Source organism: Girardinichthys multiradiatus, chromosome 6 (assembly GCF_021462225.1).
Source record: "Girardinichthys multiradiatus isolate DD_20200921_A chromosome 6, DD_fGirMul_XY1, whole genome shotgun sequence".
NCBI classification, from domain to species: Eukaryota; Metazoa; Chordata; class Actinopteri; order Cyprinodontiformes; family Goodeidae; genus Girardinichthys; species Girardinichthys multiradiatus.
The window spans coordinates 28,167,940-28,195,218 of NC_061799.1; the positions used below are offsets into that span (position 1 = coordinate 28,167,940).

Here is a 27,279-nt window from a genome sequence, read left to right on the forward strand (position 1 = left end):
TCAAGTTTCAGAAAAAATGCAAAAAGCAAACAGCTCAGGGGAAAATGTGGGTTCAGGGTGATACAGTTCTGGAAAACTAAGCTTTGGTGTAGCACAATTGAAACTCACGGTTTTTGTGCATTAACAAGGCGATTCCTAAGGAATTAGTGGAGTAGACATTGATATACCAATGAAATAATTGAAGGGTGTTACATCTCTACGGTCCTCTGTCAGGTCTTTGCTGTATTTTAATAGTATTTCTTAAAGATAAGACACTTTCAGATACTGGTCATCTGCTGTAGAGAGTTATTTCAGGCTTGCACATGTTCTGTTGTCACCCTCTTGTGCAGTTTCCTTATTTTCAAACACATTGCTCAAGATGCTGCCATGCTCAGGTTCCAGGAATGGAAACAAAATAAGTTCTTCTGTCTGACCCTGATATTCACTGGTCATACCTAAATTAAGTTGTCACTAGATTAGTCATTCATGTTATTGATTTTCGTAGTGGTAATAATATCATTATATTTGCCTTATTCATCACAGGAGTAAAATATGGATCAAAACTTGTTTGGAGGAGCCCCCAGGTTTCTCACCCGCCCGAAGGCTTTCACAGTGGGTGTGGGCAAGGATGCCACTCTCAGCTGCACTGTTGTTGGCAACCCAACTCCAATAATCACCTGGGAAAAGGACAAGCTCAAGCTCCCATCCGGGGGCCGCTTTAAGACTGTGGAGGATGGAGACATCTACTGTCTCACCATCTATGATCTCACGCTGGAGGACAGTGGCCAGTACATGTGTCGAGCCAAAAACAATGTTGGGGAAGCTTATGCCGCTGTGACCCTGAAGGTGGCCCTCCCAACAGAGATGTCTCAGAGGGTTCCAGTTTTCACGGTAAAGCCTACTTCCACACGTGTGGCTTTAGGAGGAGATGTTGTTTTTCACTGCCGTATTTTGGCTCACCCTAAAGCCAACTTTGAGTGGGAGAAGGACGGGCGGTACCTGGGTGAGACAAACCGCATCAAAATTATGTCCGACAGCGACAGCAGCACCTTAAAGATCCAAGGTGTGCGCAACCTGGACAGCGGCACGTATATCTGCAGGGCCCAGAACCCTGTGGGTCGCTCCCAGGCTGCTGCAGCCTTGGTGGTGGATGCTCAGGATGTTTGCCACATGTCTGCAGACAAGAGCACCTCCCTCCTCTCCCACATGCAAAAGCGCAAAGAGGAAATGAAGAAGGACATCTCCATCTATCGCACTGAGGAAAATATCTCCTTCTCCAAAGGTAACATGACTGATTCCCTGAGTTCTCTGGGCCTGGAGCATGAGCTGAGGGTGTCTGCGCTGGCAAGTCTACCTAAAGGTGTATTCACCCGCACCTGCACAGTAACTGAGGGCAAACATGCCAAACTCAGCTGCTTTGTGACGGGTCACCCCAAACCACACATTATCTGGAGGAAGGACGGAACAAACATCAGCGAGGGCCGCAGGCATGCCATTTATGAGGACCAAGCTGAGAACTTCATCCTCAAGATCCTGTACTGCAAGCAGAGTGATAATGGTCTCTATACATGCAATGCAACCAATATGGCAGGGCAGACCTACAGTGCTGTACTGGTTACAGTCAAAGGTAAGGTTTTAAAATGCTCATTCATTGGGAACAACCTTTCTATGCATCTGTATTTTGGGACTATCTATCTGAGAACACATATGTATCCACTAATACAGTGATGTTCACATTTTGTGTTACACACAGGCCAACAGTCTAATGTTTTTAAAAATTAAAATTGCAAAAGAAAATTTATTGTAAGATTTTAAATCTTTAGCTGCTCCACAAAAAACTAAATAAACAATATTCTGATGAAACAGACAAAAGCAGTTGGAATTATGTAATGAAAAAACGGGATTGCCCAATTTAAAGAAAGGCACGCAAGGTCCCACTTTTTTGATTGATTGTTTTCAGTTTTCTTTGGTCTAGAAAATGATATATCTGTTTTTAGGTTTAGCCACTTTCTTCCAAAACCATTGTTTTATTTAGCCAAGTTTGATGAATGGGTGCTCCTAAACCTACTTTTGAATAAATCACTGGATGTGTGGTCCTGTTAACTGTGAAATGAATTGAAAGCAAAAAATGTGGTAAATAAAAAATGAATACTTTCTATTTTAGCTAGGATTTAGAAATATTTTGTCTGCATCTTTTTATAAAGGCCTCAGATCTATTAAGAATGTACCCTAAAATTTGTTCAAATTTTTCTTTCTGCATCAGCAGGCCAAATTTGTACCATTCTTGAACTGTGGTCATGGGCCACACAAAATCATTCAGATGGCCGCAGATGTCCCCTAGATCACATTTTAAAGACCCCTTTACAATGCTAGCAACACCTTAAAAGATGCTGCTCTATTACCTACATCAATGTTTTTTAAACTTTTTATAACAACCACCACTTCAGTGGATACTAAGCTTTCCAAGTACCGCTATCTTTATAAGGTTTTTAGAGCTGTAGTTCAGCAGGACTGTGACTTTTCCAGTTTGTTGAACAATATTATAAAAACACACAAAAACAACTTTTTTATTTGTTGACATTGCACTATTGGTTTAATGATGTTGATTATTTATGTGTTCAATTTTACTTAAAAGTTTTAAAGCCAACGTTTATAGTGGGGAAAATTAATGGAAAAGTACCTAAAAGTCATAAATTTGGGAATAAAAATCAAGAAATGAATAAAATTAACCAAAGCTTCTCAACAACCCCAGTCCATGGCTCCATGTATTCATTGTCTACACCTGCTTATCGTTGCAGGGTTAATGGTGCCCATCTTCAGCAGTCATTTGGTGAGAGACAAACAACTGCTGAATAGTTTACAGTCCATCATTGGCCAACACAGACACAAAGAACAAACAACCGCGCATACACACATACATACCTACAGGTAATTTAGTGCAGTCATGTGCAGTCACGTTTTTGGACTGTGGGAGAAAGCCATAGTTGGCACAGGGAGAACATGCAAACTCTATGCAGAGGGACCCCAGGTTAGGATTTAAACCCAGGATCCTATTGCTGCAAGGCAGCAGTGCTAACAGCTATGTCACCTAGTCGATCCATGTTTTGGAAATTGTGTTTTCTTATCAGAATCCAGTACTAAAACAAAACAAAACAAGTGATTATTTTTTGTGTGTTTGTTTTAAGACAAAATCTGAAATTCTAATTTTTTTTATTTTGTAATCATAAACAGACCAGAAATTTGACCTTGGTTGGAGTACATTTTTAAAATATATACAATTTTAAAATTATGACACGGGCAAAAACTTGGCCTGTTTTTTTTCATTTTCCTTAACATTCAACTAGCTGTTTCTTTTGTTCTACACATCCCCCACCCCCCCCCACCCCCCCCCACCCGCCTAATAACAAATATAGATTAAAAGACACTCACCTGTACAGAATATGATGATTGACATTATAGGTGAAGAATACATTGCAAGTAAAATGGTGCCAGAATATGAGAAAAAAAGCCAGCTTTTACCTATGTTTGTTGATGAATTTAGGTTTTCATTCTTTTAAAGATAAAAAACGATAAAAAAAAACAATTTTTAAATTCAAGGGGATTTCTACTTTTGACCACAAAAAGGTAGAAAATGCTTGCATGTGAATTGAATGTTTTTATTTAAAAATCTAAAATAAAGACTTGTTTTTTTTGTTTTGTTTTTTTGGCTGCTGTTGCTTCTAATTTCCAGGTTTGGATTTTAGGGTTAAATGAAAAGGTGTGTTTGTGGCCATCAGCAATTTTCATAGTTCATTATTGTCGTACATTTAGATTTACCATTATAATAATTAAATTTAAGATTTTGTCCTCTTTACCACTAAAGGCAGCCCAAGTATCACCAGTAGTGCTTGTACTAATGCATAAGGAACCATGGACCTACGTGTACTGTAAAATGATAAAGATGGATTATTTTCTTAAAGCTGACACTGTCATGATTTGGTTACAGGGGGCTCAAATGCAGAGGAGGCATATGCAGGATGAATGCTTTCATTATAAAAATAAGCAAATAACTTTCAAAAGTTGTCTCGTACAAGCAAGTGAGGGTGGAAGCTCTGGAATAGGATGAGAAAAATTAAGTAACAGAAGGCATCTGAAGGAGGAGACCGAGACTAGACATGAACAGGAGACTAAATAAAGATGGAAAAGACAAATCTAACCCTAAGGGGAATAAACTAAAATATACATGGGATAAACTAAGGAACTAAGCACAAGGGATAACTAAGAAAGTAACATCTAACTAATGATAAAGAATACTGACTATAGCAGAATAAGGAAACAAACAATAATATAAAAAACACAAACAAGAACCAAACCCAAACACTCAAGGATTATGATAAACACATTGTAGATTCAATTGTAGGCCCTAATTGTTGAAAGGAACCGTGAGCTACAGATCACTACAAATTTGCAACACTAGGGAATATTTAAACAGGCTGTGATAGTGGATAATTTGCTCAGTATGCTGGTGATTAAGTTCATTTTACTCAGCAGTCTTGACACTGTGTAGAGACTCATACTTGTGATGCTTAGTTACTATCAAAAGTAATGTTCTACAACTGTGATTACCACATTAAACCTATGTAATATCCCCTAAGATTTATCTAAATGTCAATGGCCATAAAGTACACAGTTAAATTCATCTTGACCCTTTGGAAGAAGGTGTTGTGTTTCATCTATTTTCTGCTGGTGATGAGTAGTCCACAGTATCTCAGATGGACTCGCCCTTTCTGAGCCACACTGACACACTGCAAGTGACACTTTCTCCGGGAAGAAAATTGGCTCAGAGTCTTAAACTGTAGACTAGTAGATTTGTGTTGGTTCAGAACCTCCATGCAATCTGATGATAAGGGAACAACAGACAATTAACCGTTTATTAAAGCTGCAAGAAAAATGATAATTAAAGCATGTTTTAAACAATTTGTTAAAAATAAATCTATTAAACAAACCCAAAGTAGGTGTAGGTGATGTCATATTGTCTTTATGCAGCACAAAACAATATACAGTGACAACAATTGATTATTTTGAGATAAATAACAATACATTTACAATGTTTGCAAATTTTATTTTTCACTCTTGGTCCCATGAGGGATTCAGAAAAATCATAACACTTAAACTTAAACCAGAATTCAATGCTTGCACAAGCATGTGAAACTGTAGCCTGTAGCTTTATGCACATGCATTGCCGTCCTAAAATAAGCGTTCAAAGGGAGTTCCAGTTGTTTCCGAACAAACAAATATGATAAAATGGACTTAAAACAGGCCAAAACAAGGAATTACTAGAAAATAAAAGACCCACTTAGACTTCCAAGACAATCTGATCATCTTAACACAGCATTTAATAATTGATTTCATTCAATTATTGTCAAACTTTTCTAATATAATTGAATACTTTACTGGATTCTAAAGAATGAATGTGCTGCATTTCACATCCAATAATTCAAATTGTAACAATGTATACAATTTTATAATTTGCACATTTTGTTGTTTTTGTTTTACTCAGAGCCAAAGGTGCCATTCAAGAGGAAGCTACATGATGTGGAGGTACAAGAAAAGACCTCTGCCACACTCATGTGTGAGGTGCCTCTCATCGCCACGCAGACCAACTGGTTCATGGAGGAAACGAGGCTGGAGCAAAACACCAAATATCGCATGGACGAGGACGGGATGCTGCGTCGCCTCACCATACATAATGTCAACACGAATGATGATGGAGTTTACATCTGCGAGATGAAAGAGGGCAGTCGTACTGTGGCTGAGCTCACTGTCCTGGGTAGGGGAAACTGCTTTTCTTGACATTTAAGGCATCTTTGTTGTAATTTTAAAGAGATATATTAAAATAAGTTTCCTAAGTGGAGCTGTTTATGTGACGCCACTGGTTTACAAAAGTTACGATGAATACCGACAACTGTTTAAAGGGTTGATATTCTATTTTTAGTGTAGCAAATGTTGCTATCTGAAATCTTACCCCCATGTTCCAGGTAATATAACAAAGAAGCTTCCTCGGAGGACCGTTGTTCCTGTCAGTGACACCGTCATCTTCTGTGTTGAGCTGGAGCATCCTTGTCCAGGCGTCTTTTGGACTCGCAATGGCGAGAAGCTGAAGGAAGATTCTCGCACTTCAATTGCCTGTGTACTTAGACAGTACATGCTAACAATTAAAGACTGCCAGGCAGATGATTCAGGAGAGGTGGCCTTCGTGGCTGGAGACTGCAAGACTTCAACACAATTCTCTGTCACTGGTGAGTCAAATCTTTTTCACAAACCTTTCTCATATAAGGTGAATTTTGCAACATGGTCCAGGGTGGTTATTGCATGAACGTTGCCCTGGGTGAGCCCCTAGTTTTGCATCCACATCCTCAGAAAGCACTATACTTTAATCCTCGCACCGGCAGCATGTCTAGCCTACAAACTAATTTGTAAACATCTATGCAAAGAAAATAAACATTTTCTTTTTATTTACCAACTTTATATCATACTTTTTTAGTTTCTGTGTCTTGTAAAAACCTCCCGTAAAATACTGGAACATCTCCAACATTTTATTCCACTGCAGCTCCCAGGAAACATCCCCCAGATCCCCCGGTCGATGCTGTGGTGCAGAACAAGACTGACTCGTCCATCACCATTCAGTGGTCTCCCCCTGATAGCAACCGTCCTGTACCCATTAAAGGGTACGTCGTGGAGAAGAGGAAGGTTGGTGCTTCCACCTGGCAGAGGTGCAATGCTGGAGAAATCCTCAAAACAACAGAGATCACCATAAGCAGTTTTGCAGAGGAAGCTAGTTACCAGTTTCGTATCACTGCCACAAACGACTTTGGACAGAGTTCCTATCTGGAAGTACCTGGAACCTTCTACCTTGGTAAGTCTCTAATATTTTTTAAATCATCTTTGTTTTCTTTGTTTTGCTTTTTTAAATGTCTTGTTTGTCTTTTATTATTCAGAACCCACTGCAGAAATCAGGAAAGGTCTGATGAACAGCGCTGCAGTATCTGGAGAGGAGTTCTCCATCTCTGTGGAGCTGTCAGCTGTGTGCTCAGGCTTCTGGTCGTTAAATGGACGCCTCCTGCGGAGTGGATCAGAATACCTCATCTCTAGGTCCAAGAACATACACACGTTGCTCATTCGTGTTGTGACCATGGAAATGAATGGAGCCGAAATAAAGTTTGTAGGTGGAGGTTCTCAGAGCAGTTGCATCCTATCTGTGAAGGGTATGTAGTTTAAAAATTAGAAATATATTTTTTGCACGTTACTTATCAAAATAATCTTTTTTTCTCAAGCTTTATTTTGTTTGGAGCAGACGAATCATACATTCAAAGCACAAAAATGTGTTTTAGCACCCCCTATCAGGTTCACCAACAAGTCTGACCATCCAGAGGTTGTGACCTGCAGTGTCCAAGAGACAGCTCAGCTGAGTGCCGAAGTCTCGGACTATGAGACTCAGGTTGGTACTAGAACTTATTTTACCACCTATATATGTCAGGGTTTGGACTTTTGTTTGCGGTTTTGTGTTTTGTTTACTTTACTTAGATGTTCTTGTTTGTGGTTTATATTCATGTTGTTTTATTGCCTTCGTTCTCCTGACAGTTTTGGTTTCCTCTCGCCCTTGTTCCCTTGGTGTTGCTTTACTTGTTATGGTTTTCTTCTGTTTGTTGTTTTGTACCGTCCACCAGGCCCTTACTCTCAATTTTTAGATCAGTTTTCAGACTTTTTATGTGAGTTAGTGTTAAATACAGATAAGGTTATTTTAGTTGGGGATTTTAATATTCATGTTGACACTGAAAGTGATAGCTTAAATATAGCCTTTAATGCTATCTTAGACTCAATTGGCTTTGCTCAAAACATTAACAAACCTACCCACTTTTGTCTTCATTCTCTGGATGTTGTGCTGACATATGGCTTTGAGTGTAAAGACATAACAATATTTTCTCATAACCCTGTCCTGTCTGACCATTTTTTAATAACCTTTGAGTTTAATTTAACCGATTACTCCTCACCTGTAAGAAAATTTCATTATAGTAGATCATTATCAGACAATGCTGTAACAACCTTTAAAGAATCTGTTCCACTTTTGATTTCCTCATTATCACAGAAAAACACAGTGGATGGCAATAATTTTGTTTCTGGCCCTTCACAAATTGATTCTCTTGTTCAGAGTGTTACTTCATCATTGCGTGGTGCATTACACAATGCAGCCCCCTTGAAAAAGGAGTTAATTATTCATAGGAGGCTAGCTGCTTGGTTTAATTCAGAGCTGCATACTTTAAAGCACAATGTTAGAAAATGTGAGAGAAAATGGCGCTCTACACACCTAGAGGATTCCTGCTTAATCTGGAAAAATAACCTACTTTTGTTTAAAAAGACAATTCGCCAAGCCAGAACAGCTTATTTTTCATCATTAATAGAAGAGAACAAGAATAATCCTAGGTTTCTCTTTAGTACAGTTGCTAAACTCACACAGAGTCATAGCTCTGTTGAGCCATCCATTCCCTTAGCTCTCAGCAGTCATGACTTTATGGGATTCTTCTTAAATAAAATTGATTCTATTAAAAAGAAAATCTTTGACATACTCCCGAAGATGATTACTTCATCCTCAGCAAGTGAGACAACATTGGAAGTAACTGTAGAACCTGATTTGTGTTTGGACTGCTTTGATCCTGTGGAGCTTCCTGAGTTATCAGAAATATTAGCTTCATCTAAACCTTCAACTTGTCGTCTTTGGACCGGAGTCTTTAAAAAAGAAACTGTTTAGTCAATCACTTAACCTGGATGGCATAAAATTGACCTCCGATAATAAAGTAAAAAACCTTGGTGTTATTTTTGACCAGGACATGTCATTTAAATCCCATATTAAACAGGTTTCTAGGATTTCCTTCTTTCATCTCCGGAACATTGCCAAAATTAGAAATATCCTATCTAGGAGTGACGCTGAAAAACTAGTCCATGCATTTGTTACTTCAAGGCTGGACTATTGAAATTTGTTACTATCAGGATGTCCACAAAATGCTGTTGAAAGCCTTCAGCTGATTCAAAATGCTGCAGCAAGAGTTCTGATGAAAATTAAAAAGAGAGATCATATTTCTTCTACTTTAGCTTCCCTTCATTGGCTCCCTGTTAAATTCAGAATAGAATTTAAAATTCTCCTCCTCACATATAAAGCCCTTAATGATCTAGCTCCATCATACATTAGAGATTTGATTGTTCCCTATGTTCCTAACAGAGCACTTCGTTCTCAGACTGCAGGTTTACTGGTGGTTTCTAGAGTCTCTAGAAGTAGAATGGGAGGCAGATCCTTTAGTTATCAGGCTCCTCTCCTGTGGAACCAGCTCCCAGTTTTAGTCCGTGAGGCAGACACCCTGTCTACTTTTAAGGCTAGGCTTAAAACTTTCCTTTTTGATAAAGCTTATAGTTCGAGTGGCTTAGTTTATCACGGAGGGAGCCTTCCTCCCTCCCTGTTGGATGGAGTAAAGGGGAGTCAGGTTTAGCCTAAACCGGCTCAGTTATGGTTGAGGTGCAAACACACCCTCCATTTCTGCTACCTGTATGACCCCTTCTCTTTTCCAATGGTTATAATCAGTCTGACAGAGAGAGGTATCCCAATCCTTGTGGTTTTTAGTATAACAATGACCATCAGTGGGCTCTAGATGGACAAACTGTCTGCTTTTAAGGCTAGGCTTAAAACTTTCCTTTTTGACAAAGCTTATAGTTAGAGTGGCTTAGGTTATCCTGAGCTATCTCTTTAGTTATGCTGCTATAGGCTTAGGCTGCTGGAGGACATAATGACCACTTTCACCCTCTTCGCTACATTCTCACACTACTCTACCAATTTTGCATTATTTGCTGTTATTTCAGCTCTCAACTTTGTTCTCTCTCTTTCCTCTTCCTAGAAGCTACACCTGGCCTGACTTTGTGTCTACCTGTGAAACCTTTCTGAACAGGGGCATCGTCCAACTTCTGCTGGCAACAACTTAAGGATCACCCTCTATCGATGATCCACATGGCCCTGTCTTTCAGTGTTTAACCCTTTCTCTCTCCTAGACATGGCAATTGACTGAGCTTAACTGTAACTAACTAACTGTGTGCTCTCTTTCAGACTCTAACCTTGAAAAGTGGCTCAGAGTTTATCTGTTCTTTCTTTCTAGGTGATACGACTAAAGGAGCTACATCCATTAACATTTACTTTTCCTTCCCGTAGAAAGACTCCTGGATCAGTGCTTCTTTGTTCTCTTTGTGTCTCTGCTCTGTTCTCTCAAACCCCCAGTCGGTCGTGGCAGAAGGCCGCTCACACTGAGCCTGTTTCTGCTGGAGGTTTCTTCCTGTTAAAAGGGAGTTTTTCCTCTCCACTGTCGCTACATGCTCATCTGGGAGGAGGGAATGCTGCAAGTCGCTGACTGGATGCAATCTGCTGGGTTTCCTTAGACAGAAATACTTTTAATCCAATTTGAATAAATAGCTAACTTTGACTGCACTGTTCAATGGTTAGGATTAATTGGAACGTATGTAACTGACTTTTGTGAAGTGCCTTGAGACGACATGTGTTGTGAATTGGTGCTATATAAATAAACTGAATTGAATTGAATTGAAATTGAATTCCTATGATTATGATTATTATTTTATTTGCTGTTATTCAAGTTCCTGGACTTCCTAGACCTGTACTTCTGTTAACTCTCTGATACACCCTGCCTGCCTGCCTTCTGTTTAGCCAGAGTTTGGACTTAAATAAATCACTGTTGTGCTCGCCATGCCGTCTCCTCACCTGTCTTAGCACTTTGGTCCACACAAACCCCCTTCTATGACTATATATATATATATATATATATATATATATATATATATACAGGGGTTGGACAATGAAACTGAAACACCTGGTTTTAGACCACAATAATTTATAAGTATGGTGTAGGGCCTCCTTTTGCGGCCAATACAGCGTCAATTCGACTTGGGAATGACATATACAAGTCCTGCACAGTGGTCAGAGGGATTTTAAGCCATTCTTCTTGCAGGATAGTGGCCAGGTCACTACGTGATACTGGTGGAGGAAAACGTTTCCTGACTTGCTCCTCCAAAACATCCCAAAGTGGCTCAATAATATTTAGATCTGGTGACTGTGCAGGCCATGGGAGATGTTCAACTTCACTTTCATGTTCATCAAACCAATCTTTCACCAGTCTTGCTGTGTGTTTTGGTGCATTGTCATCCTGATACACGGCACCGCCTTCAGGATACAATATTTGAACCATTGGATGCACATGGTCCTCAAGAATGGTTCAGTAGTCCTTGGAAGTGACGCGCCCATCTAGCACAAGTATTGGGCCAAGGGAATGCCATGATATGGCAGCCCAAACCATCACTGATCCACCCCCATGCTTCACTTTGGGCATGCAACAGTCTAGGTGGTACGCTTCTTTGGGGCTTCTCCGCACCGTAACTCTCCTGGATGTGGGGAAAACAGTAAAGGACTCATCAGAGAACAATACATGTTTCACATTGTCCATAGTCCAAGATTTGTGCTCCTTGCACCATTGAAACCAACGTTTGGCATTGGCACGAGTGACCAAAGGTTTGGCTAAAGCAGCCCGGCCGTGTATATTGACCCTGTGGAGCTCCTGACGGACAGTTCTGGTGGAAACAGGAGAGTTGAGGTGCACATTTAATTCTGCCGGGATTTGGGCAGCCATGGTTTTATGTTTTTTGGATATAATCCGGGTTAGCACCCGAACATCCCTTTCAGACAGCTTCCTCTTGCGTCCACAGTTAATCCTGTTGGATGTGGTTCGTCCTTCTTGGTGGTATGCTGACATTACCCTGGATACCGTGGCTCTTGATACATCACAAAGACTTGCTGTCTTGGTCACAGATGTGCCAGCAAGACGTGCACCAACAATTTGTCCTCTTTTGAACTCTGGTGTGTCACCCATAATGTTGTGTGCATTTCAATATTTTGAGCACAACTGTGCTCTTACCCTGCTAATTGAACCTTCACACTCTGCTCTTACTGGTGCAATGTGCAATCAATGAAGACTGGCTACCAGGCTGGTCCAATTTAGCCATGAAACCTCCCACACTAAAATGAGAGGTCTTTCAGTTTCATTGTCCAACCCCTATATATATATATATATATATATATATATATATATATACAGAGAGAGAGAAAGAGAGAGAGAGAGAGAGAGAGAGAGAGAAATCTGAAAGGTGTGGTTTGCAAATGTATTCAGCCCCCTTTACTCTAATACCCAAAAGGAAAATCCAGTACAACCAATATCCCTCATACGTCACCTAATTACTAAATAGAATCCACCATGTATATATTTTAGCTTTAATGAGGCTTCAAAGAGCATTACAAAGACCAAGCAACACACTGACTGGTGAAGGATAAAGCTCTAGATAATTTTAAAGCCGGAGAGGGTTAGAAAACAACATCCCAAGTTTTTTACATCTGATAAAGAACAGTTCAAAACCATTATTAGAAAATGGACATACTATAACAATTGCAAAGGTACCAAGGCATGTCCTTCGATCTAACACGACAGGCTGGCTTAGAAGAACACTGACCACAGAAGGAGCCAAGAGGCTCACAGTAAATCTAGAGGTACTGCAGACATTCACAGCTCAGGTGGAAAAATTTGTTGACATGACAAATATTAGCTGTGCACTGGATTTTAACATTTTGGCTGACATACAAGACAAGACACTATCTGATGCAAAAAACTAATACTACATTCCCACATGTTGTGGAAGGCTTTTCTTTAGCAGGGATGCGGATCCTGGTCAGGGTTAATGGGAAAACAAGGCTAATGCAGGGTTTTTGCCAGTGTTGTTGGGAATCTTAAAATAAGATTATGTATATTTTGGTAAACTGTACTGTTTGGTTTTTCAGGTGGCTTGGATGAGGAATGGGCGAGAGGTGAAGATGGGGAAGAAGTATGAATCTGTTATAAGAGATCGGAAGAGAATCCTGATGGTTCATAATGTTACAGAAGAAGATGTGGGCCTTTATGAGTGTGTCTTAGCTGAGGATAGGATGCCAATTCAGCTTACATTGAAAGGTGAGTAAATTTGAACCTTAAGAAACACTTTTAAAATTGCACTAATGCACACATAATGTCCTGTGTTAGAAACCTTGTTTTGCAAGATATTGATCTCATTCACTGGGAATAATTTCCCTTAAATCAACTTCTGCTTAGATGAGCCCGCCAAGTTTCTCAATAAAGCCAGAGGCCCCATGGGATTGTCATCATCCCTTAAAGGAGATCTTGAGCTGAGCTGTGAGGTGTCTTCGGCGAGTGCCGCTGTTATGTGGAGAAAGGATAAGGTGGAGATTAGTGAGGACCAAAGAACAACCATCATCTCCAAAGGGACCCAAAGGAAACTCATCATTAAGAGCGCCAAGAAAAATGATGAAGGATATTATTCGTGTGAGACAGCAGCTGATAAAGTCACATTCCATGTCAAGATTAAAGGTAAAACTAATATTGCTGCAAGTAATATTATTTATTTTGTTGTCATGTGGATGCTATAAAAGCTAGCAAATTCTGTTTTTATTCTAAGAATCCCAAGCAGCAGCTGCATTCTTCAATAAGGAGTCAGTTCAGAGAGAGGTCAAAGCCATCCTCACCCAGAAAGCAACACTTAGCTGCGATGTTTTAGACACCAAGACGGAGGTGAAATGGTACAAAGATGGAACGTTGCTGGAGTCATTTGGGAGAATATACTTGGAGGCAAAGGGTGCCACCCGTCAGCTGGTGATTGAAAATATAGAGAAGAGTGATGCTGGAGAATACAGGTGTGAAGCTGGAGGGGATAAACTGGTCTTCAAAATATTTGTATCAGGTAGGAATGCCAGATCAGTGAGTTTGAAATATGGTTCATATTAAGGTTGTCCTGATCAGGATGTTTTATCTTTTAACAACAGGTGTTTGCTGATACCTAGCTGATTGAATGCCAGTAAAACTAACAGAAATAAGCTGTTCTGCTGCTATGTAAATTGTTTCTTTTGAACTTCATAAAATTGAATGACTAGTGTGTCAGCTGCCCTCTCCATAGCTCTCCTGTGAAAATTCAGTTCATACCAAAAGTATCCCGAACAGTTAGGGATGCAAATGTACCAAAAGAAAAAAAAAATATATATATATACATATATATATATATATGTATATAAATATATATTTTGCATTGTTTTATTCTGAACACATCCAGAATGTTTATGCGTGGGACTATGTGTACAATGCAAGATTCTGTAGCAACTTTAACTTTCAAACATGACACCAAAACAAAACAGGAAGGATTCCAAACTATCATTAAACTCTGTTATTTTAGAACATTAAGGTTTTTGTTGCAGCTACAGTGGACAAAGAAAGGTGGACTGAACCAAAACTTTTGTCAGCATAGAGTTTTCTTTATTTTCATGACTTTGAATATTGTAGCTTCACACTGAAGGTATCAAAACTATAAATTAACACATATGGAATTATATGCTGAACAAAAAAGTGTGAAACAACTGAAAATATGTTTTATATTCTAGGTTCTTCAAAGTAGCCACCTTTTGCTTTGATTACTGCTCCACACACTCTTGGTATTCTGTTGATGAGCTTCAAGAGGTAGTCACCTGAAATGGTTTTCCAACAGTCTTGAAGGAGTTCCCAGAGATGCTTAGCACTTGTTGGCCCTTTTGCCTTCACTCTGCGGTCCAGCTCACCCCAAACCATCTCGATTGGGTTCAGGTCCGGTGACTGTGAAGGCCAGGTCATCTGGCGCAGCACCCCATCACTCTCCTTCTTGGTCAAATAGCCCTTACACAGCCTGGAGGTGTGTTTGGGGTCATTGTCCTGTTGAAAAATAAATGATGGTCCAACTAAACGCAAACCGGATGGAATAGCATGCTGCTGCAAGATGCTGTGGTAGCCATGCTGGTTCAGTATGCCTTCAATTTTGAATAAATCCCCAACAGTGTCACCAGCAAAGCACCCCCACACCATGACACCTCCTCCTCCATGCTTCACGGTGGGAACCAGGCATGTAGAGTCCATCCGTTCACCTCTTCTGCGCCGCACAAAGACACGATGGTTTGAAACAAAGATCTCAAACTTGGACTCATCAGACCAAAGCACAGATTTCCACTGGTCTAATGTCCATTCGTTGTGTTCTTTAGCCCAAACAAGTCTCTTCTGCTTGTTGCCTGTCCTCAGCAGTGGTTTCCTAGCAGCTATTTTACCATGAAGGCCTGATTCACACAGTTTCCTCTTAACAGTTGTTCTAGAGATGTGTCTGCTGCTAGAACTCTGTGTGGCATTGATCTGTTCTCTAATCTGAGCTGCTGTTAACCATATATATATATATATATATATATATATATATATATATATACATATATATATATATATATAGATATGAAAAGTTGTCTGTTTAAACTACGTTTATTTTATTTGGTGTAACTTTTAAAATATGTCTCTTTAAATTGATCGTGATTAGTTTTAAGCACATTAGCTGAGAAAATCTTCAATGATGTATATTATAGATAAAATCTATGTCATTATTTCGAGTATACCTATCTGTACAATGGTTTGAGACAAAAGTTAGAATTGCAATGCAGCTGCAGTGTCCTTAGTTCTCTTTGTGTATCTACCACTCATACGCATATGCAATATTATTACTAGTTTTAATAGTTAGAACTTGAGCCTTCAGTTAATATTTTTACTTTTGAATTGCAGTCAGAGGCATTATAATGAAGTTTAAAGCTATTAATATTAATTTAACCTCTGAACGATTTTCTTAAATTAGGGCTTTGCTCAAATTCATCACGTCAAAAAACAGCATTGTTTAGTTCAAGGTTCTCAATAAAATGAGTTAAACTAGTTCATAGGCAACACTGCTTGTTCCCAAAAAGGTTGTAGCACTGCGTAAATGTAAAAATAAACACAATGAAACCATATTTAAATGATATATAAATTATTATATCTAGATTCATTTGAAAATAGTCACATAAATCATTGTGTCTGTCAGTTTGCCAGAAAGCCTGCCATGTCTCCTTCTGCAACAGAACCAAGTACATGTCTGAAGATCAGTTTCAGTAGTTTTAACATCAAGCACTCTTCTGTCTCAATAATGCTGTATAGCTATTTATAGTGTGTTGTATTATAAAATCCCCCCAAACATATTACAAACTTAGTTTAATTCAAACATCCTTTAATACCTAATTTTTTTTTATAAAACTTTAAATCATCTAATAAAAGTTAGGACTCTGGGTAAACTCATTAGAAATGTGTTTGTGCATTATTACAATGTCCGCAATCATTGTCGTTTTTATTTGATTATTTATTTGATCATAATGATTTCATGCAACGTTACCTGATGTTCTAAAGGTCATCACTTGCTGGTGTTGAAGAATAATTCAATTATCTCTATTTAGTTTTAGTCTTTTGAAACTGTATTTATTGTTCTTACCAACACCGTATTTCTTACTGACTTTACTTTCAGAGACTCTGTCTACTTTCTGCAACAAGGAGTTAATACAGAGTGAGGTGAAGACCACTCTCTCACAGAAAACCACCCTGAGCTGCGAAGTAGCGGACACGAAGACAGAGGTGAAATGGTACAAGGATGGCAAGCTGCTGATTTCGAGCAAAACAATCCATACTGAATCAAAAGGCAAGAGCCGCCAGCTGGTGATTGACAGTGTGGAGAAGAAAGATGCTGGGGAGTACTTCTGTGAGGCTGGGGCTGAAAAGCTGGCTTTTAAGATACATGTTGAAGGTAAGCAGTTTTTCATACCAAATATAGTAAAGTTATATTATTAGATTTAGTGGATTTATCAGATCCATGTAGCAGGTCAAAGTGTTCGGTACATATTCATCAGGCTTTTATGTGGACTGTCAACATCACTGCTCTTGTGAAAAAAGCACAGCAGAATGTACTTTTGAGGTCATCATGGAAAGTTGTCCCAGGAGCTGCTGCTGTCTTCTTATAAATGTGCTGTTGAAAGCGTCATCATTCAAGATATCTTGGTGTGGTGTGCAAACTGCACCTCAACTGACAGGAAGGCTCTTGAGAGAGTATGGAAGTCAGTCTGGGACATTAAAGGCACCACTTCCAAACACTGTCTGACCTTTATAACATCAGATGCCTGTGCCGAGCAAAGAGAATCAGGATTGTTTTCATCCAGGACATGATCTGTGAAGTTGCTGCTATCAGGAAGACGTAGATCTATCAAGGCCCTCACCTCCAGATTTTTAAAGTGTTTATCCAAGTGCAATTAAACTTACAAATTAAGATAGCACTGCACTTTATGCAGCACTTCATGCATAATATTTTTAACCCTATTGTTTCAACTTTTGTGGCACTAGTGGCCTTTATTTTGTAAGCCGACTGACAGGAAGTGGGGTGGAGAGAGAGAGGGGAAGACATGCAGCAAAGGTCAACGGGCCTGGATTCAAACCCGTGATGGCTGCGTCCAGGGCTCTAGCCTCCGTACATGGGCCACTGCCATGGCCACAGCCAAACTTTTTTAAAACTTCTTGTATTTTATTTTATTGTATGTGTAATGCTTTTTAATGATCTACAGTGTCAACAAAGGCTATGCAATGAAATGAAGTTAATTTTAGTAAGATGTAACTAATGTATTTTCTTTCATGACCGTTTTATCAGAAGCCCAGTCAGTCTTCTCCAACAAGGAGTCGGTCCAGAAGGATTTTAAAGCCACTGTGTCCCAGAAAGCTACACTTAGCTGTGAGGTGTCTAATACCAAGACAGAGGTTAAATGGTACAAAGATGGCAAGCTTCTCACGTCTAGTAAGACGGTACACACAGAGTCAAAAGGCAGAAGTCGCCAGGTGGTGATAGAGAGCCTGGAGAAGAAAGATGCCGGAGAGTACATCTGTGAGGCTGGTACAGAAAAGCTTGCCTTCAAACTTCAAGTAGAAGGTAGGATCCAAAACTAAACTGAGATGGTCAATATATTCCACAGATACTGCAGGTAATGATACTGAAAAATAGATTATTGATATGAAAGTCATACATACTTAATCTCCACAGAACTGCAGGCCCAGTCTGCCTTCTTCAAAAAGGAGTCTGTGCAAAAAGAAGTGAAAGCCACTCTTTCCCAGAAGGCCACCCTAAGCTGTGACCTTGCTGACAACAAGACAGAGGTGAAATGGTACAAGGATGGCAAGTTGCTGACCTCCAGCAAAACAATCCACACTGAATCAAAAGGCAAGAACCGCCAGCTGGTGATTGACAGCGTGGAGAGGAAAGATGCTGGGGAGTACTTCTGTGAGGCTGGGTCTGAAAAGCTGGCTTTTAAGATACATGTTGAAGGTAAGGAGTTTTTCATACCCAATATAGTAATCTGATAGATTAGATTTGATGGATCTATCAATTTTCAAATTAATTATTGTCAAGAGTGTTTCACACTGTTCTCAGTAACAAATGAAAAAATGTTTACTGGCCTTACAGCAATAATACCTTTTTTATAATTGCTGAACAGCTTTTTTGGATGTTTCCCTCAGGATTTTGATGATGTTGGAATGCTTTCTTTCTGTCACTTTTTTGCTCCCTCCACAAAGTTCTCTACAAATTTGTCATTTGTATTTTTCAGTATTTATTTTTTGGCTGGAAATTTTAAATGTTTAGCATCCTTTCTTCACATAAGAAATAGCATTGCACCTTGCAGCCCTGTGTGTTTTTTACTTTTTAAAGCCAACACTAAATGTGTAAACTAAACTAAATACAAGAAAGATGAAAAACAAGCTCAAGTAAAGGTTTCATTTTTGTTACTGTTTTATTGTTTCAGTATATCTTAAGTATTTTCATGTTTTTGACAGCTCCCCTCCTAATTACATGCATACAGTTTTAGTTGTATTATATCATTTTCCATTACCTTTAGATGTAAGATATAGCACCCCTGGCTAAAACTTGCTCACATCACACCATTAGTAAGTAATTATTTTAATATCAAGATGGAGCATGAGGATTTTCTTTATTATCTGTAGAGATCCAACCCAAGTTGGCCTTTGTCAACAAGGAGTCTGTGCAGAAAGAAGTGAAAGCCACTCTGTCCCAGAAAGCCACTCTGAGCTGTGAGGTAAATGACATGAAGACAGAGGTGAAATGGTACAAAGATGACAAGCTTTTAACCTCCAGCAAAAGAGTCCACACCGATTCAAAAGGCAAGAGCCGCCAACTGGTGGTTGACAGTGTGGAGAGAAAAGATGCTGGAGAGTACTTCTGTGAGGCTGGGGTTGAAAAGTTGGCCTTTAAGATACATGTTGAAGGTAAGGAGTTTTTCATACTTGTAATCTCAGATGAATAAATCTTATAGGTCTTTTAATCTTTAAAATCAAACTGCTTAATTTCAACTTGATACTAATATGCAAGCTATTTAGCTGCTGATATTACTCCACATTCACATCTGTTTTTTAATTATTTTAAATCTTCATTTATAGCATAAACAAAACTGCTCACATTATTCAGTTAGCACATAACCATAAAATATAATTGTTCCAGCTAGCTTTGGGTTGGATCACAACAAAGATGAAACTTCAACATGTTTTTCTTTATTATTTTTACAGAGACCCAACTTAAGTCTGCCTTCTTCAACAAGGAGTCTGTCCAAAAGGAGGTGAATGCTTCTTTGTCCCAGAAAGCCACACTGAGCTGTGAGGTTGCAGATGCAAAGACGGAGGTGAAATGGTACAAGGATGGTAAGCTGCTGACATCCAGCAAGTCCATATGTGCAGAGTCAAAGGGCAAGAGTCGCCAGCTGGTGATTGACAATGCAGAGAGGAAAGACGCTGGAGAATACATCTGTGAGGCTGGCACTGAGAAGTTGGCTTTTAAAATTCATGTGGCAGGTAGGAGAAAGAAAATATACCACGTTGGAGTATAACATTATACTGAATTTATTTCTACAGCTTTGCTTTTCTAAAACATTCAATTGCCTTTTCTCCTTTTGTTAACAGTTTTTTTTTTATGTTTTTACTATGAAGGGTACAACATAAAAGATAGAGAACATAAAGAATGGACTATATCAGGAAAGACAAGTATAAAAAAATAGAAATAAGTAAAATAGCCTTTTGATGCCGAATTCTGAGGCAGCGACATCAATCATGTGTGTTAGACAGCAATCACCCTGAAGCAGCATTTAACTGCTTAAAATCAAAGAGAAAGTTGGTATGGATTAGAAAAGTATAGATCATCTTTAGCATCTTACTTTTAGCAATTAGCTTGATTAGCACACAGCATTACAAAACTTAGTCGACGTATATATTATGTAGAGAATGTACATCCTTACTTTAACTCTGAGATATTTAAAATCCTACCAACATTTCCAAATGCAGCATGAGCCACGAGAGAGAGACGTTGAAAGCTAAGGTGGATAAAACAAAGCAGCAGCTGTACCTGTTTAGCCTTCCAGTTACTTCCTGAAAGTCTCACTCTGACGTTCTTGCAGTCTGAATGAGTTGCAGACATGTCAAAGAAAGTTTCATTTTATATAGCTGCTTACATCTCTGTACTTCCTCTGACTCCCTGATACTAAAGATAGTTAACTCTGAATCTTCTTTGCTCAGTAACGGAGTCCACACAGAAGAGTGTTGTTGATACCTTTGGAAAAGATTACATATTGCACTTCCCGACCAACTGGCCACCAGTCATGGCCATATAAGCTGAAAATTTGTCCGATGCCATTTACCAGCTGGTTTCTCCGTGTGTTTCCAGCTGAAAGATACTTCCAATGTTAGCATTTTTAGGTTACCTGAAATATTTACACTTTCTCATTGCATTCTAGAACCTCTAGCTGGCTTTTCTAACAAGGAATCAGTCCAAAGAGAAGTGAAAGCTGCTCTCTCCCAGAAAGCCACTCTGAATTGTGAAGTTTCAGACTCCAAGATGGAGGTGAAGTGGTTCAAGGATGGAAAGCTTCTGGCTTCCAGTAAGGGGACCCACATAGAGTCAAAGGGAAAGACCCGTGAGCTGGTGATAGAAAGAATGGAGAAGAAAGATGCTGGGGAATACACCTGTGAAGCTGGAAGCGAGAAGCTGGGATTTAAGCTGCAGTTGACAGGTACCAGTATATTACAAATTCAGGTCCTTCTCAAAATATTAGCATATTGTGATAAAGTTCATTATTTTCCATAATGTCATGATGAAAATTTAACATTCATATATTTTAGATTCATTGCACACTAACTGAAATATTTCAGGTCTTTTATTGTCTTAATACGGATGATTGTGGCATACAGCTCATGAAAACCCAAAATTTCTATCTCACAAAATTAGCATATTTCATCCGACCAATAAAAGAAAAGTGTTTTTAATACAAAAAACGTCAACCTTCAAATAATCATGTACAGTTATGCACTCAATACTTGGTCGGGAATCCTTTTGCAGAAATGACTGCTTCAATGCGGCGTGGCATGGAGGCAATCAGCCTGTGGCACTGCTGAGGTCTTATGGAGGCCCAGGATGCTTCGATAGCGGCCTTTAGCTCATCCAGAGTGTTGGGTCTTGAGTCTCTCAACGTTCTCTTCACAATATCCCACAGATTCTCTATGGGGTTCAGGTCAGGAGAGTTGGCAGGCCAATTGAGCACAGTGATACCATGGTCAGTAAACCATTTACCAGTGGTTTTGGCACTGCGAGCAGGTGCCAGGTCGTGCTGAAAAATGAAATCTTCATCTCCATAAAGCTTTTCAGCAGATGGAAGCATGAAGTGCTCCAAAATCTCCTGATAGCTAGCTGCATTGACCCTGCCCTTGATAAAACACAGTGGACCAACACCAGCAGCTGACACGGCACCCCAGACCACCACTGACTGTGGGTACTTGACACTGGACTTCTGGCATTTTGGCATTTCCTTCTCCCCAGTCTTCCTCCAGACTCTGGCACCTTGATTTCCGAATGACATGCAGAATTTGCTTTCATCCGAAAAATGTACTTTGGACCACTGAGCAACAGTCCAGTGCTGCTTCTCTGTAGCCCAGGTCAGGCGCTTCTGCCGCTGTTTCTGGTTCAAAAGTGGCTTGACCTGGGGAATGCGGCACCTGTAGCCCATTTCCTGCACACGCCTGTGCACGGTGGCTCTGGATGTTTCTACTCCAGACTCAGTCCACTGCTTCCGCAGGTCCCCCAAGGTCTGGAATTGGCCCTTCTCCACAATCTCCCTCAGGGTCCGGTCACCTCTTCTCGTTGTGCAGCGTTTTCTGCCACACTTTTTCCTTCCCACAGACTTCCCACTGAGGTGCCTTGATACAGCACTCTGGGAACAGCTTATTCGTTCAGAAATGTCTTTCTGTGTCTTACCCTCTTGCTTGAGGGTGTCAATAGTGGCCTTCTGGACAGCAGTCAGGTCGGCAGTCTTATCCATGATTGGGGTTTGAGTGATGAACCAGGCTGGGAGTTTTAAAGGCCCCAGGAATCTTTTGCAGGTGTTTAGAGTTAACTCGTTGATTCAGATGATTAGGTTCATAGCTCGTTTAGAGACCCTTTTAATGATATGCTAATTTTGTGAGATAGGAATTTTGGGTTTTCATGAGCTGTATGCCAAAATCATCCGTATTAAGACAATAAAAGACCTGAAATATTTCAGTTAGTGTGCAATGAATCTAAAATATATGAATGTTAGATTTTCATTATGACATTATGGAAAATAATGAACTTTATCACAATATGCTAATATTTTGAGAAGGACCTGTATACATAAAGTTTCAACTGGAGGATAATGTTCTGCAACAAAACACTTAAAAATGTTCTGTTTTGTAGATTTGGCTGTCAAGTTCAAGAAGAAGCCTGCCAAGGATACATTTATTGTTGAAGCAAGTGAAAATGTTGTTTTAACTACTGAAGTGACCACAGAAGCTTGTAGTGTGAAGTGGTTCAGAGATGGTGTGGAGCTAAAGGACAGCAGCAAGTGTGAAATACGAAAAGATGGGCTTTCTCGCACTTTGACAGTGAAATCGGCAGAGACCAAAGACTGTGGAACATACTCCTGTCAAACTCCCGATGACAAAGTGGAATTCAAATTACAGGTTAAAGGTAGGTCATATGAAACTACTTCTGCACCTGCCTCTGCAAATGTCTAATTTTCTTTTCACCTGCTACCTTATGCTTTTATTTCAGACTTAGCTTTGAAGTTCGTTGTTCCTTTGAAACCTGCTATGGTGGAGTTAGGAGGAACACTAAGCTTAATTTGTGAGCTAAACCAGGCCTCAGGGAATGTTGTCTGGCAGCACGAGGGGCGTGAAATTAAACCTGGAAACAGGCACTGTGTCAGAACAGATGGAGCTAAAAGAGTCCTCACTGTAACAGCAGTGACTAAAGAAGATGAAGGGGAATACAGCTGTGTGTGTAAAAATGACAAGACCTCTGCTAAAGTAACATCTAAAGGTAATTAACTAATTGAAACTGAAAGCTCACTGTTCAAGACTAAGTTCATTTAAAGATGCACATCAGAGTTTTCTGACACTTTGCAAATGGTTTGTTATTTATAGAACAATATGCTATAGTCAGTTGTTTCTTATTTTTTCCATTTTGTTTCAAAGTGCTATTTAGTTGATAACATTCACCCTCCTAAAACTGACCTTCCAGATGCATAAGCCACTGGTGACATCACACAAGGCCTTAGGCAACCAGTCAGAGTTCTTCTCACTACCTTCATACCTATTTCTTGTTTTTTTCCTCAGTGTTTACATGTTTTAAACACATTTTAAATGGTTTCTTGTATTCTGTACAACTATACCACCATATATGAGAACACTGCTTGGATTTTAGGAACATTTGTCAATCATAAAACACATGAAAACGTTTTTGTGTTTAAAGTGTTTTTTTGCCTTTTGTGAAAGGAACCAGGGCAGACTAGAATGAAACTCGAATGGTTCCAATTCTGTTAAAATCTATAAAAAGACACTTTTCCACCTTAATGTTTACTAACACCAGCAGATCAATATTGTTATTGCACCTCTTGTGAGGTCTTGATCTTTTTGGAAATGGTGCTGTGAAATCCATATTTTTTGTTCCATTTTGTGTTTTTATTGTCAGTATACAATTGTTAGTGAAAAAATATACCACTGGAGAGCATCTCTAAAACAGGCTTTATTCTTTTCAGCACCAAGACTTGTGAGGTTTACCTCTAAACTGAACAATGTCGCCGCAATGGAGGGAAAGGATGCCATTTTCAAATGTGCAGTCACCCCGATTGATGTCAACGTTAGGTGGTTCCACAATAATATAACCGTCACTGCTGGGCCCAAGTACAATTCTGAGCATGGAGGCGGGAGCCACTCACTTACTATCACCTCAGTCAACCAGAAAGATGCAGGAGAAGTTAGTGTTGATGCAGAAGGCAAAAGCTGTAAAGCAACTCTTCAAGTGCAGCGTAAGATTGGAAATTATTGTTGAAATAGCTGCATTTATTTGTAACATTTTTTGTTTCCAAAAATACATGTAAATCCCTACGTCTGCCTCTTCCAGGTGAACCTGTCACGTTTAAGAAAAAGCTTGAAAACCTGGCAGTGGAGGAAGCGAGTGAAGTAAAACTGGAGGTGGTGCTCAGCAAGCCCTCAGATGAAGTCAAGTGGATGAAGAACAGTGTGGTGCTGCAGCCTGCAGGAAACATAGAGATTCGAGTTGAAGGAGCAATGCAGGCCCTGCTTTTCAAAAGAGTAACTTATTCTGACCGGGGCATTTACTCTTGTGAGACTCTGGATGACAAGACCCAAGCAAAGCTCACTGTTGAGAGTAAGAATAGTCCCCAATAAGATTTTTATTGAGAATGATAATATATATATATATATATCTGGTCATACAACAACTTTTTCACCACAGAAAAGTGATGCTGTTTTCCCAAAATGTGTATATAGAGGATTGTTTTGCATTTACAAATCACATGATTTTCTTCACTTAGGCTTAAACAGTCATGATCAAACGTTTTGAGAGTGACAGAAATGTTGTTTTTCACTAACTTTACAGCTTAATCTTTTATGGTGGCAATTTCCATTCAGTCTAGGTTGCTATGTAGAATGATGAGAAGAAATGTTGATTGCCATTAGCCTTTACACAAAATTACCTTCTATCATTCTTTCAGTGATCTTATGATTAATTCAGGGGAAAGTCTTAGTTAAGGGCATCAGATATTGATTTGCCATTCTGATTGAATTAGCAGAACAGATGGTTGATTTTGAAGAGAGTGCGGCTTGAAATCATTATTCTCTTGTCAAACACGATTATGTCCAAGGAAACATCTGCAGTCATCATGACTTTGCATCAAAAGGGCTTATCAAGCTTTGGGGTGTCCAAGACAATCCAGAAAATCAGAGGACCATCTCATGCAGAAAATTCAACTCATCACTAGCTAGGCACTGGTGGCAAAGCTTGTAAGGAATGGCAGAGCTCAATATTTGTTTGTCTCGATGCACAGTGAGGTAGATGTTTTTGGATGCTGACTTTGTGAAAAAACACATCAAAGAAACGGGTTCTCTGCTACGAAAACATCAAAAACAGACTAACATTCTGTAAAGGACCAAAGTATTGAAATTTACATGGGTTGGACAATTAAACTGAAAGACCTGTCATTTTAGTGTGGGAGATTTCATGGCTAAATTGGACCAGCCTGGTAGCCAATCTTCATTTATTGCACATTGCACCAGTAAGAGCAGAGTGTGAAGGTTCAATTAGCAGGGTAAGAGCACAGTTTTGCTCAAAATATTGAAATGCGCACAACATTATGGGTGACATACCAGAGTTCAAAAGAGGGCAAATTGTTGGTGCACATCTTGCTGGCGCATCTGTGACCAAGACAGCAAGTCTTTGTGATGTATCAAGAGCCACGGTATCCAGGGTAATGTCAGCATACCACCAAGAAGGACGAACCACATCCAACAGGATTAACTGTGGATGCAAGAGGAAGCTGTCTGAAAGGGATGTTCGGGTGCTAACCCGGATTGTATCCAAAAAACATAAAACCATGGCTGCCCAAGTCACGGCAGAATTAAATGTGCACCTCAACTCTCCTGTTTCCACCAGAACTGTCCGTCGGGAGCTCCACAGGGTCAAAATACACGGCCGGGCTGCTATAGCCAAACCTTTGGTCACTCATGCCAATGCCAAACGTCGGTTTCAATGGTGCAAGGAGCACAAATCTTGGGCTGTGGACAATATGAAACATGTATTGTTCTCTGATGAGTCCACCTTTACTGTTTTCCCCACATCTGAGAGAGTTACGGTGTGGAGAAGCCCCAAAGAAGCGTACCACGCAGACTGTTGCATGCCCAGAGTGAAGCATGAGGGTGGATCAGTGATGGTTTGGGCTGCCATATCATGGCATTCCCTTGGCCCAATACTTGTGCTAGATGGACGTGTCACTGCGAAGGACTACCGAACCATTCTTGAGGACCATGTGCATCCAACCCCTCCTTGAACCGCCACCTTAACGTGGTGGAGGGGTTTGAGTGCTCAAATGATCCTAGAGACTATGTTGTCTGGGGCCTAAATGCCCCTGGTAGGGTGTCCCATGGCAAACAGGCTCTAGGTGATGGGTCAGACAAAGAGTGGTTCAAGAATCCCTCATGAGGACCAAAATATCGAGGCACGTGACGTCGCCCGGTACGGCGGAGCCGGGGTCCCACCCTGGAGCCAGGCCTGGGGTTGGGACTCGTTGGAGAGTGCCTGGTGGCCGGGTTGCTCCTCGCGGGACCCGGCCGGGCCAAGCCCGAACGAGAGATGCGAGGCCATCCCCCAGTGGGCCCACCACCTGCAGGGGGAACCTTGAGGGACCGGTGCAAAGAGGATTGGGTGGCGGACGAAGGTGGAGACCTTGGCGGCCTGATCCCCGGATGCTTAGGCTGGCTCTAGGGATGTGGAATGTCACACCGCTGGGGGGGAAGGAGCCTGAGCTGGTGCGGGAGGTCGAGAGATATTGACTAGAAATAGTCGGGCTCGCCTCCACGCACAGCGTGGGCTCTGGAACCCATCTCCTTGAGAGGGGTTGGACTCTCTTCTACTCTGGAGTGGCCCATGGGGAGAGGCGGGGGGCTGGTGTGGGTTTGCTTGTTGCCCCCCAGCTCAGCCGTCTCGTGTTGGGGTTTACCCCAGTGGATGAGAGGGTCGTATCCCTGTGCCTTCGGGTTGGGGAGAGGTCTCTGACTATCATTTCAGCCTACGGGCCGAGTGGTAGTGCAGAGTACCCATCCTTCTTGGCGTCCCTGTCGGGGGTGCTGGATAGTGCCCCTCCCGGGGACTCCATTATTCTGCTGGGGGACTTCAACGCCCACGTGGGGAACG

At 40.4% G+C, this 27,279-nt stretch overlaps 1 protein-coding gene across 1 annotated transcript in view; it reads left to right on the forward strand.

The window, feature by feature from the left end:
• Positions 1 to 531: 531 nt before the first annotated feature.
• Positions 532 to 27,279, forward strand: part of obscnb (obscurin, cytoskeletal calmodulin and titin-interacting RhoGEF b) — a 95,671-nt gene continuing 68,923 nt past the window's right edge. The window contains exons 1-19 of the mRNA XM_047368653.1: positions 532 to 1,606; positions 5,519 to 5,788; positions 5,997 to 6,257; positions 6,569 to 6,874; positions 6,957 to 7,223; positions 7,350 to 7,456; positions 12,890 to 13,058; positions 13,197 to 13,472; positions 13,561 to 13,842; positions 16,486 to 16,761; positions 17,653 to 17,928; positions 18,040 to 18,321; positions 18,996 to 19,277; positions 19,575 to 19,856; positions 20,792 to 21,067; positions 22,765 to 23,037; positions 23,122 to 23,388; positions 24,107 to 24,376; positions 24,472 to 24,738. Coding sequence (XP_047224609.1) covers positions 532 to 1,606; positions 5,519 to 5,788; positions 5,997 to 6,257; positions 6,569 to 6,874; positions 6,957 to 7,223; positions 7,350 to 7,456; positions 12,890 to 13,058; positions 13,197 to 13,472; positions 13,561 to 13,842; positions 16,486 to 16,761; positions 17,653 to 17,928; positions 18,040 to 18,321; positions 18,996 to 19,277; positions 19,575 to 19,856; positions 20,792 to 21,067; positions 22,765 to 23,037; positions 23,122 to 23,388; positions 24,107 to 24,376; positions 24,472 to 24,738 — 5,764 coding nt within the window. The remainder of the gene's footprint in view (positions 1,607 to 5,518; positions 5,789 to 5,996; positions 6,258 to 6,568; positions 6,875 to 6,956; positions 7,224 to 7,349; positions 7,457 to 12,889; positions 13,059 to 13,196; positions 13,473 to 13,560; positions 13,843 to 16,485; positions 16,762 to 17,652; positions 17,929 to 18,039; positions 18,322 to 18,995; positions 19,278 to 19,574; positions 19,857 to 20,791; positions 21,068 to 22,764; positions 23,038 to 23,121; positions 23,389 to 24,106; positions 24,377 to 24,471; positions 24,739 to 27,279) is intronic.